This window comes from Tilletiopsis washingtonensis (assembly GCF_003144115.1).
Source record: "Tilletiopsis washingtonensis strain MCA 4186 unplaced genomic scaffold FA09scaffold_16, whole genome shotgun sequence".
Lineage (NCBI taxonomy): Eukaryota > Fungi > Basidiomycota > Exobasidiomycetes > Entylomatales > Tilletiopsis > Tilletiopsis washingtonensis.
This window is the reverse complement of record NW_020312013.1, coordinates 88,270-104,760: the sequence shown is the minus strand read 5'-3', so window position 1 is coordinate 104,760 and position 16,491 is coordinate 88,270. Positions and strand designations below refer to the sequence as shown.

General features: G+C 67.8%; 7 protein-coding genes across 7 annotated transcripts; 4 read left to right on the top strand and 3 right to left on the bottom strand.

Annotated features, from left to right (window-relative positions):
* FA09DRAFT_331081 (hypothetical protein) lies at positions 1–3,363 on the top strand. The gene is made up of 9 exons (XM_025742863.1): positions 1–516; positions 584–920; positions 1,012–1,907; positions 1,968–2,138; positions 2,193–2,253; positions 2,306–2,335; positions 2,388–2,605; positions 2,657–3,051; positions 3,107–3,363. The coding sequence occupies exons 1-9, from the start codon at positions 70–72 to the stop codon at positions 3,306–3,308; spliced, it is 2,757 nt and encodes a 918-aa protein (XP_025596860.1). The 5' UTR covers positions 1–69; the 3' UTR covers positions 3,309–3,363.
* FA09DRAFT_77491 (hypothetical protein) lies at positions 3,258–8,255 on the bottom strand. Its single transcript, XM_025745825.1, has 6 exons — positions 7,850–8,255; positions 6,267–7,793; positions 6,107–6,213; positions 4,931–6,055; positions 3,589–4,871; positions 3,258–3,531 (listed from the first exon to the last, which is right to left on the bottom strand). Exons 1-6 carry the CDS (start codon positions 7,994–7,996, stop codon positions 3,389–3,391), a joined length of 4,332 nt encoding a protein of 1,443 aa, XP_025596859.1. The 5' UTR covers positions 7,997–8,255; the 3' UTR covers positions 3,258–3,388.
* FA09DRAFT_77632 (hypothetical protein) lies at positions 7,836–8,690 on the bottom strand. Its single transcript, XM_025745826.1, has one exon. It carries the CDS (start codon positions 8,633–8,635, stop codon positions 8,072–8,074), a length of 564 nt encoding a protein of 187 aa, XP_025596858.1. The 5' UTR covers positions 8,636–8,690; the 3' UTR covers positions 7,836–8,071.
* A 73-nt stretch (positions 8,691–8,763) lies between these two features.
* On the top strand, positions 8,764–10,373 carry FA09DRAFT_331079 (ribosomal protein L15). Its single transcript, XM_025742862.1, has 5 exons — positions 8,764–9,021; positions 9,327–9,490; positions 9,652–9,805; positions 9,865–10,072; positions 10,130–10,373. The coding sequence occupies exons 1-5, from the start codon at positions 8,785–8,787 to the stop codon at positions 10,342–10,344; spliced, it is 978 nt and encodes a 325-aa protein (XP_025596857.1). The 5' UTR covers positions 8,764–8,784; the 3' UTR covers positions 10,345–10,373.
* A 157-nt stretch (positions 10,374–10,530) lies between these two features.
* Positions 10,531–12,502, top strand: FA09DRAFT_331078 (WD40 repeat-like protein). The gene is made up of 6 exons (XM_025742861.1): positions 10,531–10,712; positions 10,907–11,025; positions 11,416–11,627; positions 11,687–11,776; positions 11,830–12,031; positions 12,086–12,502. Exons 1-6 carry the CDS (start codon positions 10,641–10,643, stop codon positions 12,417–12,419), a joined length of 1,029 nt encoding a protein of 342 aa, XP_025596856.1. The 5' UTR covers positions 10,531–10,640; the 3' UTR covers positions 12,420–12,502.
* Positions 12,503–12,576: 74 nt separating this feature from the next.
* FA09DRAFT_299838 (cyclase/dehydrase) lies at positions 12,577–13,096 on the bottom strand (the record flags this gene model as incomplete). Its single annotated transcript, XM_025740307.1, has 2 exons — positions 12,577–12,822; positions 12,878–13,096. Coding segments are annotated over 2 exons (465 nt in total), but the record flags the coding sequence as incomplete, so codon positions are not given.
* Positions 13,097–13,534: 438 nt separating this feature from the next.
* Positions 13,535–16,437, top strand: FA09DRAFT_331076 (hypothetical protein). The gene is made up of 4 exons (XM_025742860.1): positions 13,535–14,096; positions 14,156–14,310; positions 14,360–15,557; positions 15,608–16,437. The coding sequence occupies exons 1-4, from the start codon at positions 13,601–13,603 to the stop codon at positions 16,414–16,416; spliced, it is 2,658 nt and encodes an 885-aa protein (XP_025596854.1). The 5' UTR covers positions 13,535–13,600; the 3' UTR covers positions 16,417–16,437.
* Positions 16,438–16,491: the final 54 nt, after the last annotated feature.

The window sequence follows — 16,491 nt, the reverse complement described above, 5'->3', positions numbered from 1 at the left end:
CTTCTCACCACCACGTCAGACCTTGAGTCTATCTCATCGCGCCTCTCTTACCCCACCTCGCTTCGCACCATGCCCGCAGAAGCGGACGCGCGCGAGCGGCACAGCTCACGGCACAGCCGTGACGATGCCGACGCCGGCCGCGAGCGCCGCGAGAAGGACGAGCGGCGCTCGCACCGCGACCGCGACGAGCGCGAGCGCAGCAGCCGGCGCCACGACGAGCGCGAGCGCAGCGACAAGCACAGCCGCAGCGAGCGCCGTGACAAGGATGACCGGCGCGAGAAAGACAGGCGGCGCGACAAGGAGGAGCGCAGGGAGAAGGACGAGCGGCGCGAGAAGAAGGAGCGGCGAGAGCACACGAGCTCGTCGCGCCGGCGCTCGCGCTCGCCGCGCCGCGAGCACGGCAGTAGCAGCCGTCGCGACCGCAGGGATGACGACGACTCCCGGCGGGATGGCGGGGTGATCGACGACGACGAGCGGGAGCCCGACCCGTCCAGAGAGATGGACTTCTCCATGCAGGTGAGCGCCGCGCTGAGGCGGAGAAGCGGACTGAGCTGGGCTTGAGCTCACTGGTGATGCTCTGCAGGATCCTGCATCCACCATCCCCACGTCCGCCTCGCTGTCGCTGTCTGGTCCCATGACAGCGTCTCGCCTTGCGTCCGATGCACTGCCGCTGCCGCGCGACGCACCGACTGCGACGAGCCACTCCGAGGCCGGGCCTGAGCTCGAGCCGCCGCCGCCGCGTCTTGACCCGCTCACCGGCGCACCAGTCGGTGAGGGCGACATGTTTGCGCGCCTCGGCCGCGACCGCGAGCGCAAGCCGCGCGAGGAGAAGCCGGACCCGGAGAAGCTGCACGTGTCGAAGCGCGAGCTCAATGAGCAGCTCGTGCAGGGCAAGGCGCTGGACGACTACAAGACTGAGAGTGAGTGGCTGGCTGCTGCGGGGGTGATAGAGCCACGGCTCGGCCTCCATGCTGCACTCCTTTGCCGCCTACTGACATGCTGCATGTGCAGCCAAGGCTGCTGTCGCGCCAGGCTCTGCCGGCCACCAGTGGCGCATGATGAAGCTGCGCCGCGTCTACGAGGCGGCTGAGGAAGAGGGACGCGATGTCGAGGACGTGGCGAAGGAGCGCTACGCCACGCTGGCCGACTTCAACGAGGCTCGCGCCGAGCGGCAATTCCTCGACGACAGAGCAGGTGGGCGCGCCGGCAGCGGCGGCGGCGGCAACACCTCGAGCGGCCTCTCGAGCGGACGCAACACGCCTTCGGCCAGCGCGCGTCCTAAGGGCTTCATGTTCAGCTCGCCAGGCGGCGAGGGCATCAGCCGGCCGTCGTCGCGCGCGAGCTTCCGCAAGCCGGGCGAGTCGAGCGCGCCGGGCACACCGGCGGCCGCACCGACGCCGGCCGTGCGTCGCTTCCAGCAGAGCGGCTACGACACGCCGGGCAGCAAGCCGGGCACGCCGGTGCCCAGCGTGTTCACGCCGACGATTCCGCGGCGTGCTGTGCAGTCGGGCGAGAGCGCCGGGCCCACCGATGCCACGCGGCAAGCGGCTGAGCACGTTTCAGGCTCTGCCGAGACCAGCGGCCCCGCGCTCGACACGTCGGCGCTGAATCGCCTGCAAGCCAAGGTGATGCGCGCTGAGCTCATGTCGGCGCCAAATGCAGCGGCTCTGCGCGAAGAGCTCGAGCGGGAGCGCGCGAAGGCCAGCGGCGGCGACCGCGGTCTGGGCACCATGGACTCGCAGGGCCACGTGCGCAGTGCCGAGCAGAGCGCAGACGTACAGGTGCTGCCAACTCTGGATGGACACGGCCGCCTGTACGACGTCGGCACCGGACGTCCTGGCGAAGACGCGCCTGGCATCACTTCTGGGAACCGGTTGCGCGAGAAGAACAATCCTGACCGGCAGAAGGTGCGTCTGGCGTGCGGCCACCGCAGTTGATCTTAGACTGACCTCAGCTGCCTGCTTCAGTTCGAGACGCACGACCCGAAGACGGGCGAGCTGCTCCGCGTCAATGCCGACGACGACAGCGTCACACTCGCAGAGCTCGTGCGGCAAGAGCGCTTCGGCGCCGGCAGCGCGGACCAGAAGAGCATGGATGCCGAGCTTGCGGGCCGCATCATGAACGATGCTCGCTACGACGTGCGTATCGCGACGAGCAGGTGGCAAGACTGATTGCTGACGCGTCCTCTGCAGCACAACTTGGACTACATGGACGAGAACGCAGAGCGCCTGGCGCGCAAGAAGATGAAGACCGGTGCGTGACTGCCGCAGGTCGTCTTTGCCATCCGCTTACGATGTCGCCGCAGATGCCATGAAGCGGCAATTCGCGATTCAGGGTGCGTGCAAGCCGCTAGCAGCGAGAGGATCTGCGCTGACCCGCTATCGCAGACTTCGCCAAGACAAAGAAGGCACTCGACACTTGCCGCTTCTGCTGGCAGGACGAGGGCGCCGCACCGCCGCGGGCTGCGAGCGTCAGCACCGGCACGCGCGCCTACCTGGCCTTGCCAGAGGGTGCGCCGCTCGTAGACGGGCACTGCCTCATCGTGCCCATGCAGCATCATTTGAGCTCACTGGAGGCGGACGATGACACGTGGGACGAGATCAAGGTATGCGTCTCGAGGCTTGCCTCCTTCTCACTGCGCTGACCCGCGCTGCAGAACTTCATGAAGTGCCTCATGCAGCTCGCACACAAGCTCGGCCAGGCGTACGTCTTCTATGAGACCGTGGCAACGCTCAAGCACCAGAAGCACACGTTCATCGAGTGCATGCCGGTGCCGCAGGACGTGCACCCAGTGCTGCCGGGCACGTTCCGCCAGGAGATCCTCAGCGTCGAGACGGAGTGGTCGCAGAACCGCAAGCTCATCGACTTCTCGAGCGCGCGCCCCTTCCGCCGCGCCATGGTGCCGCAGCTGCCGTACTTCATGGTGCAGTGGGACTACAAAGGCGAGAAGGGCTACGGGCACGTCATCGAGGAGGGCGAGAACAACATGGACGCCGATGGCGACGACTACGGCTTCGCCGAAGGCCAGCGCAGCGGCGGCGCGTTCCCAAAGTGAGTGGGACAAGCGCTCACAGAGGCGGTGTGCGATCTGACATCGGCCCTGCAGATGGTTCGCCAGCGAGATCATCGGCACGCTGCTCGAGCTCGAGCCGCGGCAATGGCGCAAGCCCGGCCGGCTCGACCCTCGTCAGCAGACAGCTGCCATCGCCGCCTTCAAGCAGCGCGGCTGGGACGCGCTCGACTGGACGAAGATGCTCAGCCAGCAAGCGCAGCCGTCTGCAGGTGCCGGCGCTTCCGGCTCAAGCTGATGCGCTGTAGAGCAGAATCAGATCACATTCGCATCACCGAGTCGCCCGTGTCACGTCAGAGTATGGCGCAGCAGCTAGTCCTAGTCGTCTCGGCCATTCACGCGCACAGCTTGCGCATCGTCTTGGCCGTCGACGCTCCGCCGTCCGATCGTCCGATTGCTCAGGTCACTCGGGCCTCGGCTGCGTTTGCCGGCCTCGTCGTTCTCTGAGCGCCTGTTGAGCACTGAGGCAAGATGGCACAGTCAGCTCCGTTCTGGCCTGCGGCTCGCGCTGCACTCACTCTCGCGCGAAACTTCCTTGCAGATCCGTACCCACTCGCCCTCTGCGAGGCGCACGCCGCCGTCAGGTGCACCCTCGAAGTTGGCCGTCGCCTCTTCCATCAGCAGCCACGCGCCGCGAAGGATCGTCTTGGCGGCCTCATTGCGGCGCACGATTGCGTCCATGGCGAGACGCCGACGACGCGCGGCATCGGCGCGTGCCTCGCCGGCAGTCGGCAGCCGACGGGGCGTGTTTGCCCGCTTTGGCTGCGGCCGTTGTAGACTCCTCTTGGCCGGATACTGGCCGAGCGCAGAGTTGTCTGTCGACTGGCCGCCCGTCGTGGCGAGCGCTGGCGAGAGAGAGTATGCCTCGGATGCGCGCGGCGGCACGGGCGAGAGCAGAATGTCGCGCTGCTGCTCCTCTTCCTCCGTGACGTGGCCGTCCTCGTCGGGCAGCGGCACGTCTGCAGCAGACTGCGAGTCGTCCTGGCCAGAGCCGATGCTGGCGCTGCCTGCGCTTCCCGATGCGCTGCCTGCGCTTCCCGATGCGCTGCCGGCGTTGCTGCCGGCGTCGTCGCCGCTGAACTCATCGCCGCTGAGGCCGTCACCGCTGCCGCCAGCATCATTGTCCGAGAGCTCTTGAGGCGTGCCGTGGTCCTCAAGATCAGAGGCCGGCCCGTCCGCAAGGCCTGGAGTCGCGACATCTCCGTCGCTCTCCTCGTCACCGCCGAAGACGATCTCGGGCTCGGTGCCGCCGGCAGAGAAGGTCGAGGGCGAGTCGAGCGCGTTGAGATTGGCTGCGACGCCGATGGTCTCGTCGATGCCCAGGTCACTCTCGGCGTCGCTTTCCGGCCCGCCGTCTCGCTCGGGCTCGCGCTCCGTGTCCTCGTCGTCGAAGTCGCCGTCCTCCGGAGACAGCTCGCCCTCATCGCGCGGAGCGTCCTCGTCCGAGACGTCCTGCTCGTCGCGCGGCTCACTGCCACCCGAGCCGCGGCCGTCGCTACCGCCTGAGCCGCCGTCGTCGTCGCCGCCGGACCTGTTCTCCTCGTCGCTCGCTCCGCCTCCGTTCGACCCTGCCGCAGGCGAACGGGCGCCTCTGGGACGCACAGTCGAGCCGGTGCCCGACGTCACGTCTGTGATCTGACGCAGGTTGTGCGGCCGCACAGCGGCACCCGGCGCCCCGCGTCCACGTCCGCGGCCGCGACCGCGGTCGTTGAGCTTGAATGGTGCGCGCTGCTGAGCGCCACGCTGCAGCGGCAACGTGTCGAAGTTGAAGTAGCCTGGGTCCTCAGACCGACTCGTTTGGCTGCAGAGCGAGTGTCAGACGACATGGGCTCGAAGTCACGCACAGCGAGCCAGACTTACCCTTCGCGCTGCTTCTGGATTCTCTCTCGCTGGATCTGGAGCGCTTGAGCACGCTGCTGGCGCAGGTAGTCGTGGCGCAGGTTGGCGGTGCGCGCGGACGTCGAGCCCGGAGGGGGTGCGGCGCCGCGAGGGTTCGGCGCTATGCCGACGGCGCCCGTGTCCAGCGAGCTGTTGATGGTCGAGTTGCCGAGCTCAGTCGACATCGAGTTGGGGCCGCCGACGAGCTCATCGTCGATGCCGAGGTTCTGCTGGAGCGAAGTCTCGGAGCGTGCGTCCTCGTCGTCCTCGTTTGGCGCATCGGGCAGTCGCCGAGCTAGCTTGGTGCTGATTTTGACTCCATGGGCGGCAGGCAGCGAGCCCGTGCTGGGCTCTGACGGGCTGCCGGGGTAGGCGACACTGCCGAGCAGCGGCTTGACGGAGGCATCCGACGCTGCGCCCGGCAGAAAGCTCTCACTCGCAGCAACGCCCGCGACCGAGCTGGATGCGTCACCCGAGTGGCGAGCCTGGTGCAGCGAAGAGAGATGGCTGAATGCATCCTTGTACGACGAGTATCCGCTCGAGCGCTTCGATCCGTTAGAGTTGCGCTCGCGCGTGGAGGGCGCGCCGGTCACGTCGTCCTGACCGTAAAGCACCGCCACGGGAGAGCTGCTCTCGGAGCGCGCCGTCTCGGGAAGGTCAGACGTCTGCGAGCCAGTCGAGCTGCCGTCCGCGACGTCGAGACTCTGCGCCTCATCGAGCGACTCTTCGATGCTCTGCTCGAGCTCGGGAGACTCCGGTGGCGGCTCTTGGGCGTACGAGGCGGACGTCAAGTCGGTCACCTCGCTCGGCGCCATCTGCAGGAAGTTACGCTTGGAGATGCCGCTGGCCTCGCTGACGGTGGCTCGAGCAGACTTCTTGCTGGCCTCGCCGTTGTCCGCCATCTGGCGCAGCGCTTCCATTGAGGCGTTGCGCGGCACGGGCCGGTGCTGCTCTCTTGCACGCTGAGCCGGATCTTCGGCGAGGCCGAGCGCGGTGATTGGGTCGAGGTCCTGCAGGCTTGGCGGCTCGCGCCTCGGCGACTTGGACGGCTCGGTGGAGGGCTTCTTGCCACGCGTGTCTTCCTGCACGTCGGTGAGGCCGGGGATCCTATGCAGTCTGGTCAGCGACGTGAGAGCGCTGGAGTCCACGGGCACTCACTGTCCTCCGCGACGGAAGCGCTCGCGCGCCTCTGCTTGGCGCTGCAGATCACGCGAGCGGTAGAAGTCCTCGAGGTCCTTGAGGCCCATGTCCTCCGGCGTCTCGTACTGCAGGCGTCCGTCAGCAAAGAGCTGTGAAGGCGCGAAATACTGCGACCCACAGAAGAGATGGCGCTGACGACGCTGCGCGGCGCTCTGGGCGGCAGCACGTCGGCGTACGATGTCGCGCGAGGGCGGCCAGGCGAGCCGGGGCTATCGATCAGCTCTGCCTCCTCAAGCTGCGTCTCCTTGCTCAGCTCGTCGTCGTCGAGAAGAGCATCAAGCGAGCTCGGGTGCGTCTGCTCCGTCACGCTGTCGTCCTGCGCGTCGTCCGCGTCCTCAGGCTCGACGTCACTGCTCGGGGCATCGACCTCTGGGAGAGGCGTGGCGGAAATGCTGCCAGCGTGGCTGTTCGGCTGCTCGGCGGTGCCTTCGGTGCCGAAGTCGGTTGCGTCAGACACCGGCGAGGCGGCACCGGGACGTCCTTTGCGAGCGTTCGTCACGCCATTGGGCATCTCCCACCAGCGTGGAGGAGCAGATGCAGCGGCAAAGTCCCGCGCGTTGAGCCCAGCAGTAAGGCCGCCGGGCATCGGAGCGTCCTCCTGCTCGGCGTCCTCGAGGTCCTCGGTCTCGCTGGGCACCTCGGCGATGACGTTCTCGTCGGGCAGGCGCTGCTCGAGCTCGCGCTCCGCCTGGCTGAAGACGCCGCCGACGCTGCCAAAGTCACGCGTCAGGTCGCCGCCGCCGGTCGACGACGGCGCGCCGAGCGTCGACATGCTCTCAGCGTGCTCGAGCGAGGGCTCGTTCATGTGGCCCTCGTCGAGCACGGGAGCGGCGCGCGCATACGAGTCCCAGTACGAGTCGTGCTCATCGGCGCCCGAGACGCCCTCGTCGTCGCCGCCCGAGACGCTGCCGGCGCCGCGCTCCGTGCGCGCGTCGCCGTCTTCGGCACGGAAGTGCGATGAGGATGGCTCGGCATCCTCGTCGTGATCCTCCACGTCGTCGTCGAAGCCGCCCCAGAACTCGTTGGGGTCGCTGATGTACTCGCCCTTGCCCTCGGACTCGGAGAGCGGCGTGCGCTGCGGCGAGTCGAAGCTCGTGCCGGCGGTGTTGAACGACGCAGACGTGACACCAGTCGTGTGGCTGCTGAAGCTGCGCGTGCGCTCGTAGCTATCCGACGTGCGCTCGTAGCTGTTGCTGTACTTGCTGTACTTGCTCGCCGTTGAGGCGCTGCGGTCGCGCGAGTAGACGTCGGCGTCGTTGTCGTCTTCCGTGGCGAGGCGCAGGGCGTCGTCGTACTTCTGCTGCCAAATGCCTGGCACGCTGCCGGCCGGCAGGAGATTGTCGAACTTCCAGTCTTCGCGAATCGAGTTCTCGTTGACGGGCTTGCGCAGCAGCAGCGCCAGCAGCGGCTCCTGGCCTTCGCTCGTGGCGCCGAGCGCGACGCTGCAGAGCACAAAGTCGGGCTCGGGCGCAAAGAAGCTCAGCTCGCCGACGACGACGTTCTGGCTGACGAGGATGATGCCGTGCAGCGCCTCGACCTGCGCCTGCAGCTCGCGGAGCAGGCCCAGCACGCGGCTCGCCGTGCCCGACGGCATGTTGTAGACGTTGCTGAAGAGGTAGCCCTCCTCGTCTGGCTGCATGTCGAGCTGGAGATGATTTGTTAGCATCGAGAAGCGCACCGTCATACGCCACATGCACTCACCACCTGGTGACGCTGGTTGAGCTCATCGGACTTGAGGCTCGCCGGAATGAAGGGCGGGTTTGAGAGAAGCAGCGGCAGGAGCGCCAGCGAGACGGCGCGCGCCTTCTTGACCTCGCGGCCGTGGGTAGGTGGCTGAGGTGCCTCCATAGTGGCTGCAAAGCGTACGAAGGAGAGCAAGGCAGTGGTGGGGCCGAGCTGGACGCTCGCCCGGCAGCTGCGCCTTTAAGACGAAGCCGGGCGAGCGCGAGCGTGCTGGCACCTGTGTGCAGCTGCTGCGGGCCGTGATGTCACTCGCAGCGGCCCGGCAGCACACATGCAGACGTCAGGCCCACAGCCCCGGCTCGTGCGCGAGTGGCGCTTGACAGGTGCTCGAGCAGCTGCCGCGATGATCGAGGGGCCCGAGCTCAGTGCGCGCTCGAGGACGATGAGCGCCGGACAGCCGGGCTGTGCGTGTGAGCCAGCCTGCCGTACGGATGGGTCGAGCCCCTCGCTCCGAGCACAGCTGTTCACAGCTAGTTGCCGCTGCGTTCTTGGACACCGCAGGCTCGTGCTCGCCGGCAGATCAGCTTGGGGAGCGTCGTGGGACGTGGGAGTGGAGAGGCGCGCCGCGGACCCGCAGAGAGCGCGCGTAGAGATTGCGGCGCGCCCTAGCGCCTCCAGAGACCGATGCTTCACGCTCTGATGCTCGTCGTGGTGTTGAGGATCCCTCTGTTCGTGCTCAGCTCGAATGCGGATACTCGTGAGCTTGTGGAGCCGTGCAGCAGCGGCTGGGGTGCAGCTTGGCATGCGAGAGCTCTGCCGCGCGCGGCGAAGTTGGCCAGCGCCGCAAAAATTGGGCGAGTCGCGCTTTCTCACGCCTCACCGCCAGACGCCGCCGCCGCGTGACGCTCGCCTCATCTTCCGAGCCACCCGCATCCCTCCATCCCTCGCGAGCCATGTCCGCCAGCACCCTCGGCGCCGCCTTTGCGCGGCTCAGCGTCGGCTGCAGCCGCAGCGCCGGCGCGCGCCTCGCCGCCTCTGCGCCGCGCGCCGTCATGGCCCACGCCGGCGCCTCTTCCTCGCGGCAAGCACAGGCGCAGGTGCTGCGGAGGTATGCCAGCAGCGCATCGTCCGCCCTCGCCTCGGGGCCCGTGAAGCTCGGCGCACTGAGCCCGGCCATGCCGACGAAGAAGGTGAGCCTTGCGAAGGGAGGGAGTGTGAAGCAGAGCAGGGCTAGAGAGGCGGCGCGAGAATTATGCCACCGCCCGGCTCCCAGAGGGCTCAGCCGCAGGGAGACAAGCCGGAGCATGACGGGATGAGAAGAGCGGCATAGAGCGGCATAGATGGCAGTCCGTGATTCGTTCCATGGAAGACGGGAAGAGGAGACGTCCGCTGCGGCCAAGGCGCAGCCGACTCGCAACGCATTGAGCTGCGAGCAAGGCCGCTTGCTACGGGTTAGTAGCCCAAGCAGCGACGCTGACCCTTCTTCACCTCTCAGCGCAAGCGTGTGGGTCGTGGTCCCGGCTCCGGACGTGGCGGCACTGCGACGCGCGGCCATAAGGGTCAGAAGGCCCGCGCCGGCAACGGCAAGCCCGTGCCCGGCTTTGAGGGCGGACAGACGCCGCTGGCACGCCGCTTCCCCAAGCGCGGCTTCGTGAATGCGTGAGTGACCCAGGGAGAGCATGTGGGCGGGCGTAGAGCAGACAGTGGAGGTGAAGCAAGGAGTCAGGCGCAGCATGCCCTGTGGCGTGGGCCGGACGTGCCAGCAGGAAGCAGGCTGCAGCCAGCAGGCTGATGTACTCTCGCTGACACTGGGCTTGCAGACACGCGCGCAAGTATGTGCCTGTCAACGTGGACCGTCTGCAGCACTGGATCGACCGCGGCCTGCTCGACCCCTCGCGGCCAATCACGGCGCGCGAGCTGTACGAGTCCAACTGTGTGCACTCGCTGCGTGACGGCATCAAGATCCTCGGCGAGGTGAGCCATGCTTCTCACAAGCCCTGTCGCGCGCCTGTCTGACCACGGTTGTGTGACAGGGCTCGCAGCACCTCACCACGCCCGTGCACCTGGTCGTGTCGCGGGTGTCTGAGAGCGCCGCTGCTGCCATCGAGTCTGCCGGCGGCAGCGTCGTGGCGCGCTACTACACGGCCACGACGCTGCGGGCGCTCGTGAAGCCGCACACGTTCCTCGACGCCGGCAAGCTGCTGCCGCGGCCCGCCGACCCGTCGGACAAGCGTGACTTGAGTGAGTTGCTCTCCGTCGCAAGGTGAAGAATCTCCTGTGCTGACGCCTCGGGTGCAGTCTACTACAGCGACCCGCGCAAGCGCGGCTACCTGGCCATGCGCCCCGTGCCCGAGCTGCTGCCGCGTGTGCCCTCGGCGGGCGCAGCGACCGAGGGTGCGGCCGTCGAGGCTGCCGCGGCCGCAGCGCAAGCGGCTAGAGCCGCTGCTGTGACGGCAGCCGAGGAGTCCGCTGCTGCTGCTGCTGCTACCGCTGCTGCTGCTCCGGCCGCATGATGGTGGCAATAGATGCTGTACAATGCCAAAAGGCTGAGACGGGGATCCTGGCGAGGGGAGGAGGGGGAGGGGGACTGGCCGGCCGAATGTTCTCGCGCGCACGCCAACGATGCGCCGCCGTGGCGCCCGTGCGTGTCGCGCGCCGGCGACGTGTCGACGGACGTGCTCCTCCAACTCGACTCCTGCCCCATCTTCCTGGCACAGCACATTCCCCTCGGTACTCATCAGCAGCCGCCTGGCACCCCTCTCCGATACTCCGCGCTCTCGCATTCTCCCCACACCGCGCCCGCCGCACCATGGCGCCCGCTGCTGCGTCCGTCGCCCCGGAGGCGCCGCGCGCCATCGAGACGCACCACGAGGACATGATTGTGCGTCGCCTGCAGCTTTGGCAGTCCGGGGCAGGGAATGGCAGCTGCGAGCCAACCAGATGCGCGGCCTCTGGCTGCAGTGTATGTGCTGCTGGTGCAGCGCGACCAGGACTACAGGCGCCAGCCCTGCAGCTCGCATCTCGCCAGACCCTCAGAGCGCCCTCGCAAAGCCTCACTGACACGCTCTCCTGCAGCACGACGCCCAGCTGGACTACTACGGCCGCCGCCTGGCGACGTGCTCGAGCGACCGCTCCGTCAAGGTCTTTGACGTCGTGGATGGCAGTGCGGCAGGGCAGGGCGAGACGCTGCGCGGGTGAGTGCGACGCTGGCGAGGTCTGGGGGGCTGGGACAGGGCGCAGCAGGTTGCATCCGGATCAGCTTTTGCCGGGCAGAGCGTGGGATGCGCTCTGCGACAGTGTTGCTGGGCTGCAGAGCTCTGACGCGAGGGCAGCAGCGGGGCGGGCTATGCTACCATGCGGCCAGCGGAAGGAGCAGGGGTCCGCACACCACTACTTGAAGCGCGTGCAGTCTCGCCGCTCCGGTCGCGAGAGAACTTGGGCGCAGGTGGCTCCTCAATTTTGTGCGATCGTAGGACTCGTCAGCTCGCGGCAAGAGCCTCTGCGCGGTCGGAAGGGAAGCACGCAGATCGCGTCGTGCGGTGCCGAGATGCGCGAATCAGGCTGACTCGATCGGTGCTGCGCAGCCACGAGGGCCCGGTGTGGCAGGTGGCCTGGGCACATCCCAAGTTCGGCCCGATCCTCGCCTCGGCCTCGTACGACGGCAAGGTGATCATCTGGAAGAACGACGGCGGCGCCAGCTCGGCCGGGGCCGCCTACGGCGCGCAGAGCTACGGCCAGCCTGCCAGCACGGGCGGCTGGAGCAAGATCAAGGAGCACGCCATGCACAGCGCCAGCGGTGAGTGCGGAGTCGGGTAGCGTGACAAGATCTGGCTGCTGACAGCTCTGACCGCACAGTCAACTCCATCTCATGGGCACCGCACGAGCTCGGCGCCATCCTCGCCTGCGCCTCGTCGGACGGCAATGTGTCTGTGCTCACGTTCAACGGTGCGTGACGCAGCTGTCCAGTGCTGCGATGATGCTGACACGTCGTTCGCCAGACGACGGCACATGGACGGTGGACATGGTCTCGGCACACCCGCTGGGCGTCAACGCCGTGTCGTGGGCGCCGGCGACGGTGCCCGGCTCGCTCATCTCTGGCCAACAACCCGCGGCGCAGGGCGCGCCGGCACCAGAGGCACAGAAGGTGCGGCGGTTCGCCAGCGGCGGCTGCGACAATGCCGTCAAGATCTGGGAGTTCAAGTGAGCGCCTGTTGCTGGCTGATGGTCGTGCCTGTGCTGACCCCTTCGCCGCAGCGCCGAGGCGTCGCGCTGGCTCGAGATCGACTCGCTCGCCGGCCACAGCGACTGGGTGCGCGACGTGGCGTACGCGCCCAACATCGGCCTGCCGCGCTCGTACCTTGCCACGTGCTCGCAGGACCGCACCGTGCTCGTGTGGACGCAGGACGCGCCCGGCTCGCCGTGGAGCAAGACGCCGCTGACGCCCGAGCCGTTTGCGGGCGCCGTGTGGCGCGTCAGCTGGTCCGTCAGCGGCCAGGTGCTCGCCGTCAGCGCCGAGGACGGCCTTGTGCGTCTGTACAAGGAGAGCCTCAAGGGCAAGTGGGAGGAGGTCAGCGTGCTCGAGTCGTAGCCGCTGCTGGCATGTGCTGTGGCCGCGCCGACTGGCCGGCGCGAGACGACGACTGCGAATGCACGCTGTATGACTTTCTCGTGTCTATGCGATTAGCGGAGCTTGTGATGCGGGGCTGGGGAGCGAATGCGGGGCTGAGGGCTGCTCTATGTCTACTCTATCGCGCCTGCTGCCGCGGCTGGCCGTACACGACGGCTGCGCGCTTCTCGAAGGCGCCGATCATCTCGCGTGCCATGCGCTCGCACGAGGCGCGCGCCACGGCTGCGAGCAGCGGGTTGGCGAAGGCGTAGCGCAGCGAGAAGTCGATGGTCGTGCGTGGCGCCTCGGGCTGCGACGAGGGCGCCGGCTCAAACTCCCAGACGGTGCGGAGGTACTTGAAGATGGGCGAAGAGGTGGCCGTTGCCTGCAAGTCCGACAGTCAGGCGTCTGCTTCCTCACCGCCGGCAGCGAAGACTCACCTCCACACGCTTGCCCGGCACGCTGAGCACGCGGCTCGTGTAGCTCTCGTTGAAGCCCTTGAAGCCGACGCCGAGCTCGGCCAGGCGCACGTCTGCGCCCGGCGGGTCCTGCGGCTCAGACGTGCCCGCGCCAGTGACGCGCGAGTGCGAGCAGTAGGGCAGGAACTGCGAGTAGGCGTCGACGTCGTGCACGAGGGCGTGCAGCTGCTGCGCCGTGAAGCTGTGGCCAGTCGAGCAGGTCAGCGCCGAGCCAGCTCAGGACGGCTCTGCGGCACGCACGGAAGCTCGACGTGCTCGCGGAACGTCTCGGTGCCACTGGGCTCCTGGCCCGGGGCGCCGCTCTGTGCCGGCGTGGCGAACGGCGAGAGGCCTGAGAGGTCGGGCAGCTTGAAGAACGAGCGGGCGAGGGGCGGTGCGGTGGCGCGCACATGGCACAGCTGCGGCACGGCGCTGCTCTCGCCGCGGCGGAGCAGTGCGAGGCCGACGGCCTGGCGGCGAGCGGGCAGGGCGGTACGGAGCATGGGGGAGCAAGTGGAGGAGCGGCAAGGAGCAGCGCACGGCGAGCGCAGCGTGTCAGCCGCTGGGGCGCGTTTCCCACGCTCGCCGGTTGCACTGGCGCCTCTGCGCGGCGCGGACCCTTCGCCTTCCAACCACATCGCCGTCAAGCAAGCAGCACACCCGGCGCCCTTCTCGTCAAGCCCACGGTCTGGCCCGAGGTGAGCGATGCTGGCCCCGCTGCGCCAAGTCTGGCCGATGGTCCGGCGCGGCCAGCGCGCCAAGAGCACGCTGGTCAGGACGACGCCGCCGCCGGGCATGATGCTCGGCCTCAGTGCGTCGCGCGCCGAGACGCGGCCGCTCGTGGCGCTCGAGAGCACCATCATCTCGCACGGCCTGCCGTGGCCGCTGAACCTCGAGACGGCGCAGGCATGCGAGCGCGCCGTGCGCGACGCCGGCGCCGAGCCGGCGACGATCGCGCTGCTCGACGGTCGCGTGCACGTCGGGCTGTCGCCGCAGCAGCTCGAGCGCGTCGCCCGCTGCGCCGAGGAGGGCAACCGGGAGACGGCGACAAAGACGGGCGAGCGCGACATTGCTGCCGTGCTGGCACGCGGCGGTATCGGCGGCACCACCGTCTCGGCCACGCTGCACCTCGCGCGCCTGGCCGAGATCGAGTTCTTCGCGACCGGCGGCATCGGCGGCGTGCACCGCGGCGCCGAGACATGTGCGTGGTGGAGCAGTGGCCAGTGCTGCGGTGCTTTGGGCTGACGTATTGCCCGGCAGCGTTCGACATCTCGTCTGACCTGACGGCTCTGGCGCGCGCCCAGGGCACGTCGGTCTTCTGCTCCGGCGTCAAGAGCATTCTCGCCATCGAGCAGACGCTCGAGTACCTCGAGACGATGGCGGTGAACGTGATGAGCTTCAATCCGACAGGCGAGGTGAGATCTGCAACCTATTCATCTCAGCGCATGCTCACGTCGCTGCCAGTTCCCTGCGTTCTACTCGGCGCGGAGCGGCTTCTTCGTGCCGCCCGTCAGGGGGCCGGAAGCGGCAGCGCGCATCATCATGCGCTCGCTCGACGTGCAGCAGCCAGGCGCCAATCTCTTCGCCGTGCCCATTCCGGAGAAGTACGAGGCGGCAGGCGAGGCGATTGCGCGCGCCGTCGAGCAGGCTGTGGCAGAGAGCGTGGCCAACGGCATGGCGAAGCGCGGCAAGGAGGTGACGCCGTGGCTGCTGAAGCGCGTCGGCGAGCTCAGCACGTCGTCGAAGGAGAGCAACGTGGCGCTCGTCGTCAACAATGCCCGCGTGGCCGCAGAGACGGCTGTCGAGCTGCAGTGGTTGCGCGGCTCCAAAGACGCCAAAAGCGGCCGAACGTGGAGCAGCCGCCGTGGCGAGAACGGTCTCGTGTTTGGCAAGCCCGGCATGCCGCTGGTGCGTGCGGCCGGCGACCCCGACGCGCTGTTGTCGCCAGCGCAGCGCGCGGTGAAGTTCGAGCGCGAGTTAGACGCACGCATGGCGCTCGGCAAGCTGGAACAGGCTGCTGCCTTCGGGGATGAGATCGACGAAGAGACTCAACGCAACGCAGAGAAGCTGCAGCAACTGGCTGAGCAAGCAGCCGCTAACAACTACGAAGAGCCCGGTCCGCAAGAAATCTTAGTCTTCGGCGGCGCCGCTCTCGACTTCACTACGAGAGCACACCCAGACGAGACGGACACACGAGACGCCATCGAGCCATCGCTGCGCGAGACACCTCTCGGCGCCGGTCCAATCTTGGGCGACACGCTGCCCGGGCGCATGTGGGTGAACGCCGGCGGCGTGGCACGCAACGTCGCCGAGGCGGCCTCTCGTCTCTCGGCTTCACCGGACGCTGTGCAGCTCATTGCGCCCATCGCGGAGGACCAGCAAGGCGAGATGCTGGAGAGTGCATTGGAGGACGCCGAGATGCGCACAGACGGCCTCTTCGTCGCGCCGGGCGCCTCTACCGCCACGGCCACGATGATGCTCTCGAGCGACGGCAGTCTCTTGAGGGGCATCATCGACATGGACATCACCGAGCAGCACATTTTGCCTGCGACGGTGAGCGAGGCACTTGCGCTGCGCAGCCAGGAAGAGAGCCACCTCGTGGCGGCGCTGGACTGCAACGTGTCAGTGCCGACACTGCGCGCAGCCTTCTCGTACATGACTGGTGAGCGCCAAGCGGCCTGACGCCTGAGCCGGGTCTGACGTCTTGCATAGGCCGCCACAGCGCCGTGCTGCTGGTGGAGCCGACGTCAGTGGTCAAGAGCCGACGCCTCATCTCTGCGCTCGTGCCAGTCGCAAGTGAGGAGAAGCAAGAACGGCTCCGCGTGAACATCTGCACGCCGACGATGGACGAGCTGCGGGCCATGTTCCAGGCGGCGTGTGACGAGGGCCTCGTCCAGGCCAAGCGCGAGCAGACGGTCAGAAGCGACGCAAACCCAGAAGGAGCGATGGCGCTGCAACTGTCGCGTCTCCTTGGCGGTTGCCTCATGCTGGTCAAGGACGGCGCCAACGGTGTGCTCTCCGCTCGCCGCATCGACGGCCACGACGAGATCCTGCACCATCCCGCGCAAGTTCTGGCGCCCGGCAGCATCGTCAGCAGCTCTGGCGCCGGCGACACGTTCGCCGGCTGCATGCTGGCGCTGAGCAATGAGTCGTTGCGGGAACGCGGCATGCATCCCAGCGCCTGGACTCAGGCGCAGCTGAGCGAGGCCATCGCCATCAGTCAGCAGGCTGCCTGTCTCTCGCTCGCCTCGTCGTCTGCCATCTCCTCGGAGCTGGACACTCTGTGGCCGCGGATCGAGAGCTTCCTGGATACCGTTGGCTTCCCGAGGGTCCTCGAGTCCCCAGACGACCGGAAGTCCATCCGAAAGCGCATGAGTGAAAGGGAGGCTCACCGCAGGATGCTGCAACGAATCAAGAGAGAGGCATGGCTACGAAAGACGCTAGAGGCGAAGAAGCAAGAACGCGCCGACAAGCGCGCAGCGGCCTTGCTTGCGCAGCGCGAGAGCGAGGAGTCGACGTAAATGCATCACTGAAGCCCGAGAGATGTGTGGTAGTAGTGCTTTCGTACAATGGAGGTGACGAGCGCCGCGCCTGGG

Bases quoted from the DNA above. Each gene is read 5' to 3' on its own strand.
- FA09DRAFT_331076 (XM_025742860.1), top strand. From the start codon at position 13,601: ATGCTGGCCCCGCTGCGCCAAGTCTGGCCGATGGTCCGGCGCGGCCAG. The intron at 14,097-14,155 runs GTGCGTGGTGGA...ATTGCCCGGCAG, and splicing joins GCACCGCGGCGCCGAGACAT to CGTTCGACATCTCGTCTGAC. The intron at 14,311-14,359 runs GTGAGATCTGCA...CGTCGCTGCCAG, and splicing joins GCTTCAATCCGACAGGCGAG to TTCCCTGCGTTCTACTCGGC.
- FA09DRAFT_77491 (XM_025745825.1), bottom strand. From the start codon at position 7,996: ATGGAGGCACCTCAGCCACCTACCCACGGCCGCGAGGTCAAGAAGGCG. The intron at 6,214-6,266 runs GTGGGTCGCAGT...GGACGCCTGCAG, and splicing joins TCGTCAGCGCCATCTCTTCT to TACGAGACGCCGGAGGACAT. The intron at 3,532-3,588 runs GTGAGTGCAGCG...ATCTTGCCTCAG, and splicing joins CAAGGAAGTTTCGCGCGAGA to TGCTCAACAGGCGCTCAGAG.
- FA09DRAFT_331078 (XM_025742861.1), top strand. From the start codon at position 10,641: ATGGCGCCCGCTGCTGCGTCCGTCGCCCCGGAGGCGCCGCGCGCCATC. The intron at 11,628-11,686 runs GTGAGTGCGGAG...CTGACCGCACAG, and splicing joins CGCCATGCACAGCGCCAGCG to TCAACTCCATCTCATGGGCA. The intron at 12,032-12,085 runs GTGAGCGCCTGT...CCTTCGCCGCAG, and splicing joins GTCAAGATCTGGGAGTTCAA to CGCCGAGGCGTCGCGCTGGC.
- FA09DRAFT_77632 (XM_025745826.1), bottom strand. From the start codon at position 8,635: ATGCCAAGCTGCACCCCAGCCGCTGCTGCACGGCTCCACAAGCTCACG.
- FA09DRAFT_331081 (XM_025742863.1), top strand. From the start codon at position 70: ATGCCCGCAGAAGCGGACGCGCGCGAGCGGCACAGCTCACGGCACAGC. The intron at 2,139-2,192 runs GTGCGTATCGCG...CGTCCTCTGCAG, and splicing joins TGAACGATGCTCGCTACGAC to CACAACTTGGACTACATGGA. The intron at 3,052-3,106 runs GTGAGTGGGACA...TCGGCCCTGCAG, and splicing joins AGCGGCGGCGCGTTCCCAAA to ATGGTTCGCCAGCGAGATCA.
- FA09DRAFT_331079 (XM_025742862.1), top strand. From the start codon at position 8,785: ATGTCCGCCAGCACCCTCGGCGCCGCCTTTGCGCGGCTCAGCGTCGGC. The intron at 9,491-9,651 runs GTGAGTGACCCA...CTGGGCTTGCAG, and splicing joins AAGCGCGGCTTCGTGAATGC to ACACGCGCGCAAGTATGTGC. The intron at 9,806-9,864 runs GTGAGCCATGCT...GTTGTGTGACAG, and splicing joins GCATCAAGATCCTCGGCGAG to GGCTCGCAGCACCTCACCAC.